The following is a 17,777-nucleotide window of genomic DNA, read 5'->3' on the forward strand; positions in this document are numbered from 1 at the left end:
TTGCTTTCGGTTAGGCTGATGGTAGAAATCAGAGAGCTTGATGGATCGTATTTCCGGTCCGCTTTTCCCACGACACAATAGCGTCCCAAAGTAGCCATTTGGCCAAAGTGGTTGAAAACGAGAGCGAGCTGGCAGGTAAACATAGCGCTTGTCATTTCAAGGATAAGGCAACTCTATACATTAGCAAGCCGTTCATCGGCGACTCTGGAACTGCCTTTTATCGCCGCTTGTTTCGCGAAACGTGACATTTAACGTCGGAAGAAAACATTTCAGATGGGCCGGGCGGCAATGTCGTTGACGGCGAGCATTTGAAAGTATGGGAAAAAAAAATAAGAAGAATCAAGAAGGAAACTAACGTCGGATACAGATGGCGAAACAAACCGATATCGACCGTACGCTAGCCTTGTTAGCTAGCTAGCTAGTGCTACTGTACAGATACTGGACCTCCTACGACTTGCGCTACTTTCACAAGCTTGATAAACATGACAAACGCGCCACTCGTCAAGCATCCTGAAGGTTTTTCCTCGAGAGTAGCACGCCGAGGCCAGTTGATTTTCACTTCAAAAAGACTCTGACGAGTCCGCTGACGAGTCCGCCGGCGAGTCGGCGGCTCCAACTGTGGATTTGACACATGACTGTTGGCAGAGCCGCCGGACCTTGGCGAGGAGGACGGGCGGCATGTCACGCCACTGTGTGCAAACACGTCGCTGATTAATCAGCCGAGGTGAGACGCCACTAGGGGTCACTGTCTGACCGGCAAGGCCGAGTCCTTGAAAGTTGCAGTCCCCAAATTCGGTCGTTAGACTCTCATCATTCGGCCTTTGGCCTCTTTCCCAAGACGTTTTTACTCACCGGGCTTTTTTTTTCCCAACCACCGACTGCTAGGGAGTAGTGATCTGGAAGACGCCATCGATTGTCTCGACCTCAGCTTGTGCCTTAAAGCAAGCGAGGTTTTCCACAACTTGGACTTAGAAGAATAAAAGCTTCAGGTTGGGCCGGCTCATTGATTTGCCTTCAAACATCCTTCTAAACATTCCCGAAAAGAAGACAAAGCGCTGACTTTGCACTTTCCTGACCAGAAAAGCGTGGACATGGGTTCCGCACTCCTGCTCCTCCTTTCGACCGCAAACCGGTTGGGGCTGAATTAACAGCGTGCCTCCAAAGAGCCGATTATTCGCCGATTCGGCCGCGTTGCTAACATTAGCGACGACGGGATATTATACAACGCTTCGACTGACGCCGTACAAATAAATTTTTGATCTGAAAGCGGCGAGACACAAAGCAGACAAGAGGACAATTTTCATGGCGCGCTGCCTTTTATTTGTCTCCAGGCGGGCGGCGCGTAAACACTCCGCCGGAGGACCCGGTGGTCCAAACAAACCTTGAAACATTCCTGCCATTCAAACGGATGCTTCACTCGAGCACCAGACGAGAGGAAAGCGGAGCTCTCGCGCTATGAAGTCCAAGTAAACATGGTAAATCAACAACAACAAAAAAAAATCTTGGGATTCCTTTTGAGGCAAGACGACTCATCTGTCCTAACTTGACATTGGAGGGCGGACACGAGCACGAATTCGAAAGATTTGATTTTGCGGCTTGGCTTTAAACGTCCCGCCGACGTCTCAATTATTTACAAGCGTGGAAAAAAAGATGCTTTGCCTTTATGTGATTGGGATCCTTGATCATTTCCTTTCAACTAAGGAGCAAAATACTCCGGCAAGGAAAAATATCTACTAAGAGGACTTGATGAGAGGAAAGAGAGAGAAAAAAAAGACAATATGACCCAAAAAAAGTTACAATTAAGCTTAAGTCTTGGAAAGTACATTGCAAAAATTGTCCACTGAACAGATTCAGTCCACTGGACATTCCCAATCGAGTTTTTAATCGATATCTGAATGCGATCAGCCGAATCGTGCAAAAACGAAACTTTGTTGACATCAAAAACATGACGACTAGCTGCGTCGTTAGCAAGCCCGCCTCGCCGTTGCTAAATGCAGGCTTGAATCAGCCCTAACGGCAACGCGGGCGACCGACCGACCGACCGACCGACATCACGGCCGTCTCCATGGCGATGCAAAATAAAGCTAAGCCGCTGAGGAAATTCGAGTGGCGGCGAGGACGAGAGGCGGGCGGAGAAGGGTGAGTCGGAAATCCTCTGGGAGAGGCGTGAAGGAACATAGTGTCAGGAAGCGACCGCCACCGAATACTAATGTCAGCCGGCAAGGGAGGGGAGGGGGGGGGGGTGATTTTACCGCCGCATCTCACTTTTGTCAACAGCGGGCTCGGCATCAAGTGAGAAAATCGCCTTTGAGCACAAATGTCAAAAGGAAGCAACGGTGACATTCAAGCCGATTGGGCACGGGTGTCGGACGGCGGCAGGGAAGAGGACACGGCGGGGTCAATGACGGGAAAAAGAAAAAGCGTGATAACCTCCGCGCATTGCTTATGAAAGAAAACGATGGCTGCGGGCAAAGTCTTGCCAGCTCGAGCAAAGAGATTTACCTCGAGTGCCACCGACGTTGACGTCACAAAACTATTTGCAGTCACGTCTTCTTTTCTCTACTTTTTGGTTTGAAACCGGTGTTTTGGTGAAATGGCTTTGATGGCCAAATGAGTTGCTTGACTCGGCAGCCCACTTTGCATTTTGCTGAAAATGTCAACATTCATGAGCAGGGAGTTCAAACAAAACCCCCCTATTGTGTAGCCCGCCGCCTTCTTCCACCGCTCAAGAATGTCAACATTCTGCCCATCGCCATCCCAGGACAGAGCAGGACCTCGCAAAGCTGAGAAAGTTTCTGTGCGGTCCAAGATCCTCCGTTTTGGTAGCTACCAGAAAGTTCTTTTGATTGTAATTGCACCAGAGTCACCAATTTCCCGTCTTGACGGAACCTGAATCTTTTCATAGACCCATCATTCAGGCTCGGCTTGAGCTGGCGGAGGAATGATTGTGATTATTGCACCAACAACCTTGACCTATTTGCTTCGTCCATGGATCGCTCCCTCCATAACGGACGGATGGCGGCGTCTATGGAGTCGCCGCTTCAAGTCTGTGGACCTAATCTCAGCCTCTTAATTTTCCATCTGCACCCCTTTCCTTCCACTCCGGGGAGATCTGACAAAGGTCCGGAGAACCCAAATGAACCGGGTGGAGTCATGCGGCGAGCCGGAGCGTTACGGCCGATCAGAATGGAGCCCGGTTACGCGAATCTACCCGACTCTCTTGTAAGCATCAATAATAGATGTGCCCCGCAGTTAAACACAGCGTACACAACACACGCACGCTCGGGTTCAGGTGTGCTTACGCTGCACGCCGCCGCAGGCTACGCGCTAACTGGTCGGGACCACGACATGCCAGTTCTATCCTTTTTTTTGTTTGGTTTGGGTTTTTGATCAAGAAAATTTGCATTGTGAACATATTCATGTCCAAAAATAGTATCTGTGGGTCAGGGGCGTGGCCTAATGAGGTCAGGTGGTTGGGAATAAGCGACCACGTCGTTGTTGCTAATCACTTCAAATAATGAATGAAAACTTTTCTTGCTGTTTATGTTGCAGCGTACAAGGACAACGCAGACTTTCCGCCGCCCGGCACATCAAAACTACTTTGAAAGGCTTTCAGGTTCAGCAAAGTCACACGGCTTGCCGAGGGAAAAAAAAAAAATGGCCTGCAGGCACTTATTGATGATTCGAAAGCCTTGAGGTTCAAAACAAAACTCTCTTGGCCACACAAATAGCAAGGAGCAGCCACTTTGCCGAATGAGAACAGCGGGTATGGCGCCGGCTCCCGCCAAGAGGCGCTAACGATAATCCCATCCATCGGCATAATTGCCTCCTGATTGGCTCTCGTCAATTCCCCCGCGGATGTCATCGTTTGGCGTGCGGATATGACGGCTTGTCTCGAATCTCAGCCACGGTTGCGTTTGTAGCCTCGCCTTTTAATCCTTCGATGAAAAGAAGCCAAATACCGTGGGCCCAAGCTAATTCTGACTTGAAAGTGAGAATTCCCACTTTCGGACTTTCAAGGCAGAATTCCCACTTGAAAGTGAGAAAATTCCTGTCGTGAATTCCACGCGCAGATAAAAAATTCAACGTCAAAACATTTCTTGGAAAATACGCATTTTCACAACAGCTGGCAAGACGAGACGACTCCCGCAACGTCGTCTTTTGAAGATGAGCTGAAACTTTAATCAGCCCCATGGGAGCAGCGCAACCGGGGCCGGGGAGAAACGCAGGCGGGTTAAGATCGAAATATCCAAGAGAGCTCATGTTACGCAACGCGCCGCCGTCTGAGTAGCGCCTGATGACTAGCGCCATGGCTACATGCTAACTGACATTGCGGTTGGCGCCTCGGATGGAATATTTCATTAGCGGCTTGGTCAAACACATTGGCGGCTCCGACAGCCGCGCTTCTCCGAGAAGTAGAGCGCGGCGGCGCGTACAAAGATTTCAATCTCGCAAGATAAATAATTGCTTGGATATTCCGCGGCTAGGTTGGAGCAAATCGGGCCAAAGTGGATGGCAGGTTGTTTTTTTTTCTTCCCGGGCGTTGTTGACACGGACGGAAAGTGTTTTCCTGCCCGGGCAAGCTGCTTAAGTTAGCAAGGAAGACGGTGGTGACCTTTTGGTGTCATTTTCGATGGGGCTGCGGTGACAATTCAAACAAGAAGGTTTTGTCAATTCATCTGATCAAATTGTTTACTCCGCCACTTTTGAGGATGAAAAAGGGCTTTGCGAAAGCGCTTCACCGCCGAGTTGAGACAATTCCTCACGGAGCCTCGGTAATTAACACGGCGAACGCTGCTAAGCCGATACAAGTGTGACAGAGAGGCCGCCTCCGAGGACCGGGACCCCGGGGAGCCTCGTTCTTTCCTGGACCGTGGCGCTCAAAGTGTGTCATTCCCAAGCACCGAGAGGAGCCGAGTGAGCGGCGGCTGATGTTTTATTTCATTCGTAGCGCTTTTGGGGGGGGGGGAAGAAAATCCCACCATCAATCAGAACAAGCACTTTAAATTCACCGCAAACGCTATTTTCGTACGCCCTCGTGGCACCTGGAACGCAATTCCGACGCTACCGATAAATAAATCATCTCTCGTGGATGAGACCGAGCAGGAAATCCGTTTGCCTTGAGACAAAATGGATGCTAAACATGCGAGGCTTCCTCCAATTAGAAGTGAGATATGGGTCAGAAATACAATTAAGGTGTTTACACGACAGCTCGTGTAATTACTATGCTCCCCATGACTAATTATATCCCCGTTAACGGAGAGCGTATAAATATAGACGGCCGGGCGTGCGTGTGTGAACACTTCAGAGGGCCAGAATCAAAACCCCCTTTTGGGTCCAGTCTCTGGCCATGAATATTAAAGCCGTCGCTAGTCTGGTCCTCGGAAGCTGCTCCGTGGAGCACATCGAGCATCTCGCTCTGTCGTCCAGAATTTTAGAGAAAGCCCTCCGAGATGGGGCATGGAAAAGCGTCACGACCGGGCTCCAGTCCAGAATGGCACATATGGAAGTTCATTAAGCATTCCTGGGAGGTATTGGCAGCTTTGTTTGGCCTCGTTTAGGTTGAACCGCTCTGAGAAAAGCTACAAGGCTAATTGCTAACAATTGGATGGCTACTCCGGATTTGCGTCAATTTACCCCGAAAACGACCCGCATTTTTTCAGTTCTCTGGAATTCTATCCGATTGTCCGAGGCGAGATCCTAACCGCGGCCGTTGACGATGACGGACGCAAAAGGTCAGCAACCCAACTCCGTGCTTTGTGTTGACAGGGACGTTGCCGCTAATTGCTTTCCACTCCGCCTGATTTGGGTCGGAAAGTGCGAAGACGCCGGACTGACAGGTAAAGGGGGGGGCGAACGTGGAGGAGAAGTGGACGAAAAAAAAGATGTGAGTTTTAGCAGCCGAGCCTTTGACGCAGGCGGGGAGAGGAAAAGGGTTGCCATGGAAACCAGCACCGTGCCTCCAACGAGCGAGAGAAGAGAAAGGGGACAGATTAAATGCATGACAGAAATTGAGCTTTTGATTAAAGGCATCTTTGTGATCCCAATAACCTTTTGTTGCCTCCATAAATATGGCTCGGGCAGACCAATCAATTTGTCACTTTCCAGGATTGCTACGTGAAATGGGGCGGGGGGGGGTTGTCAGCCTTGTTAGTATCCCACTAATTATTTGATTCGCTATCAAAACTAAGCGTCGTCGGGCAAAAAAAAAAGAAACTGTTGCGGTGGGTTTCCTCACGAAGGAAGCGGTGGAAAAAGGCAACGCATTTCTCTCTCTTCTGCCGCGAGACTCGACGCTGATCAAACCAATAACGTGCGCGTGGACAGATGGAACATACGCTCCATCTCATTAGGAAACTCGCTCGCTCGCTAGCCTGGCCGATCAAAACAAACTCACAAAGAAAATCAAACGATGCGTTCACTCGCATTCCAACCTGTAAAACAAGATGGATAAAAGTATTGGGACGCCCCCCCACGTCATTTTCTTGAGGCTAGGAAGACAAAAGAGAGATTTATTCGGATCCATGTGACATTTAAGAGTTGGCTTATTTGTTTGCTGCAGCGATAAAAAAATAAATGCAATGGGCGCCTGACGTGACTTTTGCTCTCAAGTCCTCAAGTGGAACTTGCACCCCCCTGCTGTCTATGGCTTCCATCAAATCTCGGCGAATTACTCAACGATAGGCCCGATTTCACAACGGCTCGGGCTATTAACGCTCTGACCTTGGATTCCAACCAGGCAATTTGTCTAAAGCGTTGGCCCTCGGCTTACCCGCCCCCCCCTTTCCCAGCTCCTCGTTCCGTCCAAGTTCCTCTATTAGTATGTGAAGCAGTGACTCTCTTGCCTGTCAGCCAACTCCCCCCCCCCCCCCCCCAGAAAAAAAAATGTCTCTACTTTCCACTCAATGTTGAAATTGCGCGCTTCAGATGGTTGCCCGATGATTATTCTCTTTCAAGCCTGGAGGTTTATCCCACACATCTCATCAACAGGCGTCCGTTTGGAGATAAGCGTCGTCTAATGTTCTCTTTTTCATCGCGACCGACGACAAGTCGCGAAAAGAAACGTCGGCGACGGATCATTTCGGCCCGTAGCAAACATTTGGAGCCGCCTCGGCGACCGATATGATTTGCCAGCTTTGCCATTAATCTCCGATAGCAAAAATACAGACAACACGCAAAGGAAAGGGGAGGGGGCGGGGCTAAAGCTCAAATCCCCCTTTTTTTCGAATCCGCTTTTCAATTCCCCAGAGATGAGACAACAGAGTGACGACAAAGCATCGGAGATATCAAATACCAAGATGGCCTTTGTCCACTTTCTTCCTTTTGAGCCACAAGTGCATTTGGGTCACGCATTGATTCCAAAAGCTATTATTAAGAGAGCCGCCGTCCATTTTCTCCTCGGCTTGACATGTCGGAGTCGAACATGATGTTCCAAATTGCAGAAAAGCAATTGGCATCAATTTGCCCGCGCTACGTAACCGCCTCGCGTGCATCCGTCCCTCCCTCCCTCCATCCATCCCATTGTGAAGCGACGTCTCATTACGGCGCTGTTTAAGCGGCCTTTTTGCCGTGCGCTCCATTGACTCATTGTCTCGCTCTCCCTGTATTTGTCCTCCGATTTGTTCTTCCGAGGAAATGATGCTTCCTCTGCAAACAAAAAAAGTATCTGGCTTCCTGGAGTTGCCGAGCCTCGGCCTTAATGGCACGAACGAGCCGCAACCGTCAAGCCTCTTCAAGATGGAACGCATCAAATAAAGTCGATGGTGGTCCAAACTTTTCATTTCCACCGCTAAACTCTCGACGCTCGCCGGGCGGCTAATGCGGCAAATTAGCCCGAGACGGAAGCTCGCCATTCCAGAGTCGGGACCTCACGTTCAAATCAATCGATTCCCTCCCCGCCACTTCAGACTTAAACAGATACCAAATAAAAGATGCAGCTCAGCAGACACTAGGTTTTGGGAGTTGCAACTAAATAATGCATGGCTGACCTTCGAGCACATGTTGGCCAAGAAACATGACCCAAAAAAGAACTCTGGAGACTTTTTGGGCTGAAAAAACAAAAACGGACTCACAGGGAATGGTGCGCAGGTAGAGGTTGTCCCGGATGATCTGCTGCAGCTCGTGGTCCACCGAGCCTTTCGGGAAGCGCAGGTTGAGGTAGCGGCACAGGTCCTTGTTGATCACGCCGCCTGGCGCAACACAAGTTGAAATATTACAGCGGCCACAAAATGGCTGCCAAAGGTGTCTATTGTCATATTCGTGACTTCTCCAGCTCTGTTGTGTTGCTGCCCGATAGACGATACCTAACTTTCAGAGGTGCTAATTGGAGCACGCTCAGCCAGAACCTTAGCGTATAAATCACCCCGCCGAGCCGATGGCGTTCCCTCCGCAAGTTCCATGCGTGGATTTTTGCAAGGAACCGGTTAATCTCGCTGGCTCAGCATGCAGGGGAAAAAAATAAAGTGAAGGTGGCGGGCGACAGAGGAATGAAGGTAGGGGATTAGAGAGATGGAAATCCCAAAGGGGGAGGCGAGAGGAAGATAGGGGAGGGGGGGTTAAAACAAGCATCAACTTGACCCCTCTTGGGTTCCCCTGACAAATGCGACATCCATCTTCTCTGCCACGCATCCGTATAATCACATTTAAAATGAAGGAAGGGGGGGGGGGGGTGCGTGACTGACGTGACTTGTGGGATTCCGCAAGGCAAGTCTCGACGCTAATACACCGAATCTTCAGAGCCCCATCTTCTTCACCGCGACATCCACGGTGACTATTAAAAAAAAAAAATATTCTAACCTAGTTGGGAAGTTTCCATTCATACTGAGCAGGAAATAATTGCAAGACTGGCGTCACCATCAGAGCCCAACTCATTTGCGGCATTCGAATGAATGAAGGAGCGCATCTGCGTCTCGCTCAAAGCCAACGGCACACTATATTTGCATTTGCAGGAGAAAGACGAGCCAGGCATGCTGAGGGAAGGGGGGGGGGGGGATAGAATTTAAAAAATCACACGCACGTTAAGACGACACCTCGCTTCCTTCCGTGGTCAGCGTCCTTCTCGCCACAGGTTTCCCATGGTGACTTATCTCCTCTGGTGGGAAGGGGACGGCGGATCTCTCCCGCTGGGATTCGCCCGTCACCCAACTCGATCTCCGCTGGCTGCAATGGAGTCGCAAGCACCGGAACGCCCCCCCTCCCCTGCCCACCAGCTCACTCTGCCTTGGATGCTCCACAAAACGGGAGAGCGTGGAAAAGGAGTGAAGGGGAAGCGGCGAGCAGAGAAAGTGAGAGAGAGCGAGCGCTGATGATGCTCCGGCGGCGCAAGACCATCACGCTGGGAGAATCGTCTCTCCTCCAGCATCCCAGATGCACAAGCGCCCCCTGTCTACCAGCCAGGGTACTACATGGCTTTCTACTGCCTGTCGCGTTGGCTTCTTAAGGTCCTGACTTCATTTGATGGGCTCGCCATTCTTTCTGAAGAGCTCCACGGCACGACTACAGAAGGAAATGGACTCAGGTATCCAAAGATAAACGCATCCAAGCCAAACTGGAGACTCGACAGACACGTTTAGTCCAAGTCTCCGCCGAGGGCTCGGAATTCAGAGAGAAGCTAAAGGGCAGGATTCAGAGGACGGAGGCACATTTAATTCCACTGCCTTCCAGCTTGGCTCGGCTCCTAAAAGCTTAAGGCTATCATTGACACTTGGCCCAACGGCTTAAAAGCGCATCGGCGCCCAAACGTCATCATCGATTGTGGTCAAACAAGGTCGTGGATGGGCTTTGCAAAGTCACCTGACATCCTTCCCTTGGGCCTCCCCTTTGGCCTCGTTTGGATAATTGGACAAGAAATATAATCCTCGAAACCGGGATACGACTTTTTTCCTCTTATTTGCATCCCATGAATTTAACATGGGCTGAGCAGCGGACATCTCAGCTACATTTGACATCACAAAATTAGCTGGAAAACAAATCAAGTCTGAATCATGAATCAATTTCATTTTGAAAAATGCGACAATTCTTTTCCAATTTCGAGGACCACCTGCAATACCGCCACGGACCACCAGAGGGCCGCGGACCAGCGGTTCACAATCCCTGCTCTAAGCTATAAAGATGAGTGAAGGGTTAGGGGTCACTCAGTGGTAAGATTTCACTCACTTATCAGGAGGAGGATGGCGAGCGAGGAAAAGTCTCAGCCAGGTATGATGAAGGGCGAGAGTGGCAGTGCGGTTGCCGTGGCGACAATCTTATCGCGGTGAAGCCGGACGAGCGGCTATAAAGAAGGCGCCGCTCCCCGGGTGGTCATCGCGGGAAAAGATGCTTAGGATGCGCTGCGTTCAACGTTATCCCATGGCAGCGATTAGCTAGCGCAACTTGGCGATGTCACCGAAGTGAGCGATGCAGAAAAACAACGCTTCCAGATCCTTTGCTAATGTCGTGCCGAAGCTGCCGCCGCGACGACGCTCACTTCTCATTATGATCTCGCTGCGGGCCCTTTTTTAATTGAACTCATCCAGCCAAAGCTCGGCAGCGCCGCAGTCTGCTGAGCCGCCAACGGAAGTAAAGAACGTTTCCCCAATGTAGCGCTCGCCGCTGTTGTTTTGATGCGACTCAGCGTCGCCAAACATTTCAGATAAGCTTTGTTTCTCAAAAAGGAATGAACGCGGAGACCGAATTTGCACAGGTCGGCACGAGCTGGCCACACTCAACGAGCGTTGAAGGCGAAGTGCCGAGCGGGCCAGTTCCAGAGTTGCGCCTCCTCGCCGCGAGTGACAAAATAGGCGGCCGAGCTCGGCCAATCAAACCACCCGCTGCCCAATTGGATCTGGCAGCCCTACTCCGGATCACGGCAAATATCTCAAATGCCAGGACGGCGGAGCAGTGACTCCTTAAAAAAAAAAAGTCTCGACTGTGTTTGCGCCACAGGCGGCGCATCATTAGACGCTCGCTATCTAGGATGGAGAGAGCGAGAGAGAGAGAGGTCACAAAAAGGCTGAGAAATGACACTGATAACAATTTGGACTGATTTCAAGTTGAAAAAGCTGCAAGTGGACCATTTACTCATACAAAGTAGCGTTGGCAGACAGAGTCTGTCATCATGATGGCGTCACAAGGCTACAAGTTACACATCAGCTGGCATCTTTTGTTGCCAGGACAAAAGGCATTTCCGCCTCAAAGTCGCTATCGGAAATCGACATCGAAACAGGGCTGCTCTATTTCGCCGGTAACGACTGTGCGGAGCGTCACATTGATTTCCCCCCCCCCCCCTCGCTAGTGAGAAGAGGCTAATTACCGTGTCACCGGCTTCCTGCATTGAGGAATTCCCAAAACAAATAAGTCGTCCGAAATGATACAATATGGCAGATATATTTGAAAGTCAACCTTTTGGGGTCCTGGGACGAATTATTTTTTCCTCGGGCATAATCCTAACGTGTCGACGATAAATCAAGAAGGGGGAGATGACTCATTATTTTTGCTGAGCGCCTCAATTACACTTTGACAAGCGTTCCAGTAGTTCTAAGACGCAAAGTACCTTGGACAGCTCCGGCAAAAAAAAAGCCGCTTACTTTGCCAGGCCTCTCGTCACCCCCAGACGCCCCGTAGCCGAGCGGGAGGACGCAGCGTGACACGCAATTGAGCGCGGCGCCCTCCCAACGCTCCACTTGTGCACCAGTCAGTCCATCAACATCACTGTCAGAGAAATGCAGCCCAACGTGCGTCCGACCATTCCTTCGTGATTCACGCCCAGTCGGATATCTATTCTAGCCATGCTAGCGGTGTAGCTTGTCCACTGGCTAGCAAAAAAAAAAAAGTTGTGCTGTACTACTCTCAGATTTGAGTTCTTATCTCTCCGCATCAAGTAGGCCACCACGTCTTGGCCTAACCCGATTTGAAAACGTGCGTGGTATTATTCAAATATTGATGGCGCGGTGAGAGCTTTTTTTTTTTTTCTTTTTTTCCCAATTCGGCTGCAGAAACAATTCCTCTTTACTCCCGTGCTCCATTTTCAGGTGAAAGCTATTTTTGCATGCAGGTGCGAGCTTGTGGAACACGAGAGCGCCGCAAATGGAAAGTGTGTGTGTGTGTGTGTGTGTCTAAAAAGGGAAAGTATATGCAGAAATTGATCAAGCAGGTAAAGCCACGTATTGTTTTCGCACCTCTTCAACTTACGATAACACGAAATAAATAAAAAAAAACCGCACTTTGCACGTGTCCAACCAAAACATGTCCAAGCTTCCGTCAAGGTGCCGCCCCCCGTATTCCCCGGAACAATGACAAACAATCTCGGTGAGTATAAAGCGCTCGTTTGTGGACTAATTGAGCCGTTGCCTCCAAACGCGGCGAGCAATTAGGATACAGATGTCGCGGGCAAACACTCGCCGCGGGTAATTGGAGCCGACAGGTTGGACTCCGAGGCTGAGCGTAGGCCGTCTGAGACCGGCGACGGCAAAATAACTCACTTTTATGGCTGTCAGTTCTTTTCCAGCACAGTCATTTTATATTGGGTTGACTATACGGGCCATTTACCTTGAAGGCGGGACACCTGCGTCGCTTTGCGACTGCCGCCATTTATTTGCCGGGCGGGCCGTCGCTTACATGCGTACGCGACACCGTTAGAGGCACTGACTGACATCGACAACCTGAATTTGTCTTGGCGGGCCACATAAGATGATGCGGCGGGCCGCATCAGGCCCCCGGGCCCAGAGTTTGACACCAAATTTGTAGCATTTCTCTCACCAGCAGTTCTTTTGGCGCCAAAACCGGGACCACTTGAAGAACTTTTTTTTCCTTGAGCTGAAGAAGAAGCCACTTTGGTTGCTTTGAATAATTAAGACTAGCTAAAAGTAGCTCTGGCGTAAAAAGCCACATTGGCCTGAGAGGAAAGAAAGTGCAGCGTGTCCTCAAAGTCGTCGAGGCTTTGCGAGACAAGACCATGATGTCATCACAGGCGCTTCAGAGTTTGAGCCGCAATGTTGCGCACTTGACTTTGCCTTTGTTAGCGCAATCCTTGGCTCTGTAAGCTCCTTCAGACGTGATTGAGCGCTCTCACTAAAGAGACAGCCGCCCCTTGGAAGCCAATTAGACGTTTCCACCAGGGCGGACGCCGCGGGCAAGTGGAGAGGCGCGGCGCTAATAAAACATAATTCGCAAATTCGCTGGAGAATTGGGGATACGTGGACGGGCCTGCTCCGCTTTGACGGGGCTTTGTAACGGAGCCTTCATTACATTTGCCAGACAGGAGGGATCTACTAAAAGCAGTTGCGATATTCCCCCAGCCAATCAAATGGAAACATGGCGAACCATGAAGGCATCTCTACTACTTGTGATGTCAAGAGGTGACCCCCCCCGATCGCTCGTGAGCCTCCGCCCCTCGGGTTTTATCATCGCACCGAGCGCACACGAGCCTCGCCGGCTGGCACATTATGGAAATAAACGAAGATGGCCGACCGCGGCGAGGCGGATCCAAACAGCGGCTGGCCTCGGGTGGTCTCCGCGGAGCCGTTACGCGAGGAGCGCCGCGTGAAATTCCAAGTGTTTGGCCGCCGCTGCCTTACGGTGAACACATACGGACGCCCCGAGACAACGGCGTGACGGCGCTCGCTGGAGTGAGGCGCGCGCTATGAATTCAGAGCGGCTCGCCTCGAAATTTCCTGCCGTTTTTCATCATGTCTCATCTGCATCCATAATTCAGAGACAAGCTCTGAAAGTAAAACAACTCAACGAGTGACTTTGGCAGCGGCGCCACGAACTCGTTTGCATTCGGCCAACGTGGAGCGCCGTTTTGGGCCTCGTGTCAATCTTCTCTTCATTTGGACCAGAGCTGCAAGGCCTTAATTGATTGGAGCTAACGGCGAGGCGGAATGTCAAAAGCTATTGTTGCTTCTTTTTCTTTTCTCCCTCCCGGCACGGGAAACGAGACGAGGGATGAACGACACTTTCATTTCGAGGGCGACGGCCGCTCAGCCAGAATCGATGCCATCGTTCCGCCGTTTTTCGCCGCCACGCAAATAAAACAACAAAGGGAAGCGCTGACAAAACACACAAGGATGGGACAGAAGGTGACTTTTGTCGCCGAGCTTATTAATGATTTTAGAAGCCGCGGAGGTCTCCTGATGAATCGACTTAGCTTAAGGGGGGGGGACTCGGCTCGGAGCAAATCATTCCTTTACGTCCGGAAACTTTTTTAGCGAGGCCATCTGGAGGCCACGGGAGGAAGCATCAGTCAAAGGAGAGCCCCACCCCGAAGTTTTTGTTGTGGAAGTTTGGGGGACGCAGAGAATAAACAACGCACGCTGTGACGAATGGGGAAGTGAGCCAAAAATAATTGCTGCCACAAGGACACCTTTTTGACGTGCACTTTTGAATGACTTGTACAGGCATACTGCTGCCACTTGTGGAAAGGGGTGGTATTGCACAGGGTAATCGTCACTTAATTTGGGCCAAATCACTTTTGAGCTCTTAATATTTATGACAGGAAATTCAAAGATCATGTTTGATCATAAAATTATTTTTCAGAACATGAGTCCTGTATTTTGTTTAGCTTATTTTCCTCATTAAATTAACTTTTTTCTGAACATTTTTTTAATTGTTTTTTTTTTTCTTCAACTGTTGACCCATGTTAAAAAAAAGATTTAAAAGTATGACTTTAAAACAGCATTTAGTTATGATTTTAAATTTATTTTCATGAAATGGTGATGTTATTTTTACAAAAATTCAGGCATTTCCTTTGGGAAATTCCCAGATTCCTTATAAAATATTGCAACTTTTCTCCTATAAAACTAACACATTACTTGTAAAAATGTCTGACTCGTAAAATATTGCTATTTTATCCTGCTGGGATTTTGACGCTTCGTCCTAAGTGTGAGGTGAGAGTGTGTGTGTGTGTTCAGTTGTCTCCATGTGAATTGTGTTAAGGCTCATTAAATCCAAACAGACTGTCTGGAGATGAGTCATCATTAGCTGCTGGCGCACGGCGTACATGGGAGACGCCGCGCATGACTGCAAGCTTCAAGGAACGTAGCGCGCGCACACAACACGAGCAAAGGCAACTTTGATCGACTTCCGTCTTGCCGCTTGTGTGCTTGAGCTGTCACCCGATGCCCTTGAAAGTGTGTGGTGGGCTCAGGTTGGCCCTCATTAGTAGCACACACCAGCGCTGTTTTGTCAAGTCGCTTACAGCGACTAGATGTCTATCAGAAGACAAAAAAAGGACGGTTGTTTGCACGGGGGTGGGCAAAGGCACCGCACACGCTCGGCATGCAGATAAGGACACATGTTGGGCAAAGCTTATGAGAAAAAGAAGCCAGGGTCACGCAAAAGGTCAAGTTCCACTTTGGGTCTGGTGGCGACACTTCAAGAAAAAAAAAGATAAGCTGTGACAATTGCTTTGTATTGTAAATGACAAATGCAAATCATTTTTGCGAGCTAGACATAGAATAGAAAATGACTCCAATCGTTAAACACGTTAATGATCTGACTCCGACACCCTCCACAACGAGTCTGGCTTCGCTATTGTGACGGCGGCGCAGACCGAGCTGACCCTCTCGAGAACAACTTAAGAGCTTTAAATGCCAACAGACTGTGCACAATGCACACTGGCATCGGGAAAAGGTAGAAGGACTCTAGAGAGCGGGAAAAGATCGCAAAGAAGCTTACAATGGCCACCTTTCATGCTGTCAAAATAGGAGGCGTCGAAAAAAAAAATGGCGGACAGCAGATGCATCATCCATCCAGGCCAAAATAAAATGCCTCTTTGAGGGAGGTGCAAAATGGTGAAAGTAACATGTTAACTTGCACACAATTTTGTCCCCACGATACACCTGCCGCCATATTGGCTCTCAGCTAATCTAATAATAACATTGTTGACGAGCTTGTGACTTAACTCTCACAAGAGTGTGAAAGAACGTAGAGGTATCATTAGGAAGGAGCTGATAATAAATCTTCTGCGGAATAATAAACAGGAAGCCTGCCAGTAATGATGTACATTTTAAAACTCTTGCAATGGAAACAAACAAACATTCTGACTGCCACAAATGCAACGCGACCCCTTCACTGAAAGAAATTAAAATCTTCACCGAGCAACACAAAGAACGTCCATCACCAACCAGCTGACAAAACACAATGAAAGCAATTCCCCAGACAGTATACAAAACTCAATACATTTCAGTCAAATGATGACTAGCATCACTTCAATAAAAGTGATCAGAAACACGGCTGACTCAGCTAGTTACTTTGACAAGTAACTATTTTCCGACTGCAGCGAACACAACAGGCCCCCTTCACTGAACTTGGGATCATGAGCGAGCGAGCGTCAACAAAAGCGTCCAAGAAGCATCTTTTTGCGTCGACAACCAAACAAAAACCGTCACTCCCACTAGAAAAGACATCAACCAACTCGAGTAGAAAGCTTTGGTAATAATGGCGTCACTGGCAATAGTTTTTTAACGAACAAATTCTGGTCAACGAAAACGATTTCTACGTCACTTGACACATTTGAGTTTATCTGATTGTTACGAACGCAACACGCCCCCTTCACGGACCAAACTTAGTGTCGGCGCCGAGCATCACTGCATACGTCAAAAATGCCGCTTTAACCACAAAAAAAACAAAAAAAGCAACACTCGCCGTTGACAAGACGTGCAGCAACGTCTTGAAACACTTTCGAGTTACTTTCTAGTAAAAATTGAAACGCCAGCCACAGTTACTCAGAACTTACTTTGTTTGACACACTTGAGTCTGACGGGCTCCTTGCTGTGCCTCAGCACCGCCATCACGTCCCGGCTGGTGAGCCCGGCCACCGGTGTGTCGTTGACCTGCAGCAGCAGCAGCAGTTCCTCGGGATGGAGTCTGCCGCCGAGGCACGCCGCTCCACCCGGGAGAAGCTCACCCACAAGCGGAAAGTGTCCGTGCTCAGCACCGCCCCTTAGTTCCAGTGCAGCCAGCTGCCCCTCTGCATCCCGGACGAGAACACTTTCGTGGACTTTGTTGCTCCAGTGGTTAGTCCTCCGTTTTGTACTCCTGAACATGGCTCACGTCGAGGAAGAGTCCCGTCGTATTTTGAGGGTTCCCCCTCCCGATGTCTCACTTTTGGCCGTCACTTGGTTCCAAGTCCTCTCGTGTTGAGTGAACGATTCGTTCAAAAGGAACTCATCTTTTCAGTCAACGAGAGTGAACGAATCACTCACATTCCAGTTCTTTTAGGTGAACTGAATCTTTAGAATCAGAAGATTCGTTCAAACGAATCGTTCAATGAATCCCTCCGCCCCACTCAACTCAGCGAGTTGTTGTTGCAATACACGAGACACCAATAGGGGGCTCTGTCACATTTCTAAATTGATAGTTTCGTGTTAGTTTTCAACGTATAGAGTCCGAAGCAACCCTTTCCACGACAGATGGTGACCACCTGGTGGCGCCAGTGTGCCAAGCGCCGTTAGACGATCAGGAGAAGAAGATTTGAATTGACGGATGTGACGTCGGGTCAATTGGTGAATTGAAGACAGGTGTGCTCAAAGGGAGTTATCAAATGCAGGTGGCACCGAGCGCGTGGCGGCGGCCGCGGGCGGTTTCTCAGGTAAGCTAGCATCCTGGCAAATGTTTGTCGTCTCCTGCCGTTTTTCACGACGGACGCCATGTTGGTTGCAGGATTTTCGCGCTCTCGAATGCAGGTGCCACCGAGTGCGTGCGTGGCATTTTCTCAGGTAAGGGAGCAAACGTTTGTCGTTTCTTGCCGTCTCTCACGACGGACGCCATGTTGGTTCGTTGCAGGATTCTTACACGGC

At 49.7% G+C, this 17,777-nt stretch overlaps 1 protein-coding gene across 3 annotated transcripts in view; it reads right to left on the reverse strand.

Annotated features, from left to right (window-relative positions):
* Positions 1-17,217, reverse strand: part of magi2a (membrane associated guanylate kinase, WW and PDZ domain containing 2a) — a 36,564-nt gene extending 19,347 nt beyond the window's left edge. For 2 of the 3 annotated variants that reach the window (XM_061269256.1, XM_061269258.1), the window contains exons 1-2: positions 16,715-17,217; positions 8,073-8,189 (exon numbers count right to left, since the gene is read on the reverse strand). In XM_061269256.1, the coding sequence (XP_061125240.1) occupies positions 8,073-8,189; positions 16,715-17,024 (427 nt within the window). In that variant the 5' untranslated portion in view covers positions 17,025-17,217. The remainder of the gene's footprint in view (positions 1-8,072; positions 8,190-16,714) is intronic. The other variant, XM_061269257.1, reaches the window with a different exon arrangement.
* Positions 17,218-17,777: the final 560 nt, after the last annotated feature.

The sequence above is a fragment of the Syngnathus typhle genome, linkage group LG21 (genome assembly GCF_033458585.1).
Source record: "Syngnathus typhle isolate RoL2023-S1 ecotype Sweden linkage group LG21, RoL_Styp_1.0, whole genome shotgun sequence".
NCBI classification, from domain to species: domain Eukaryota; kingdom Metazoa; phylum Chordata; class Actinopteri; order Syngnathiformes; family Syngnathidae; genus Syngnathus; species Syngnathus typhle.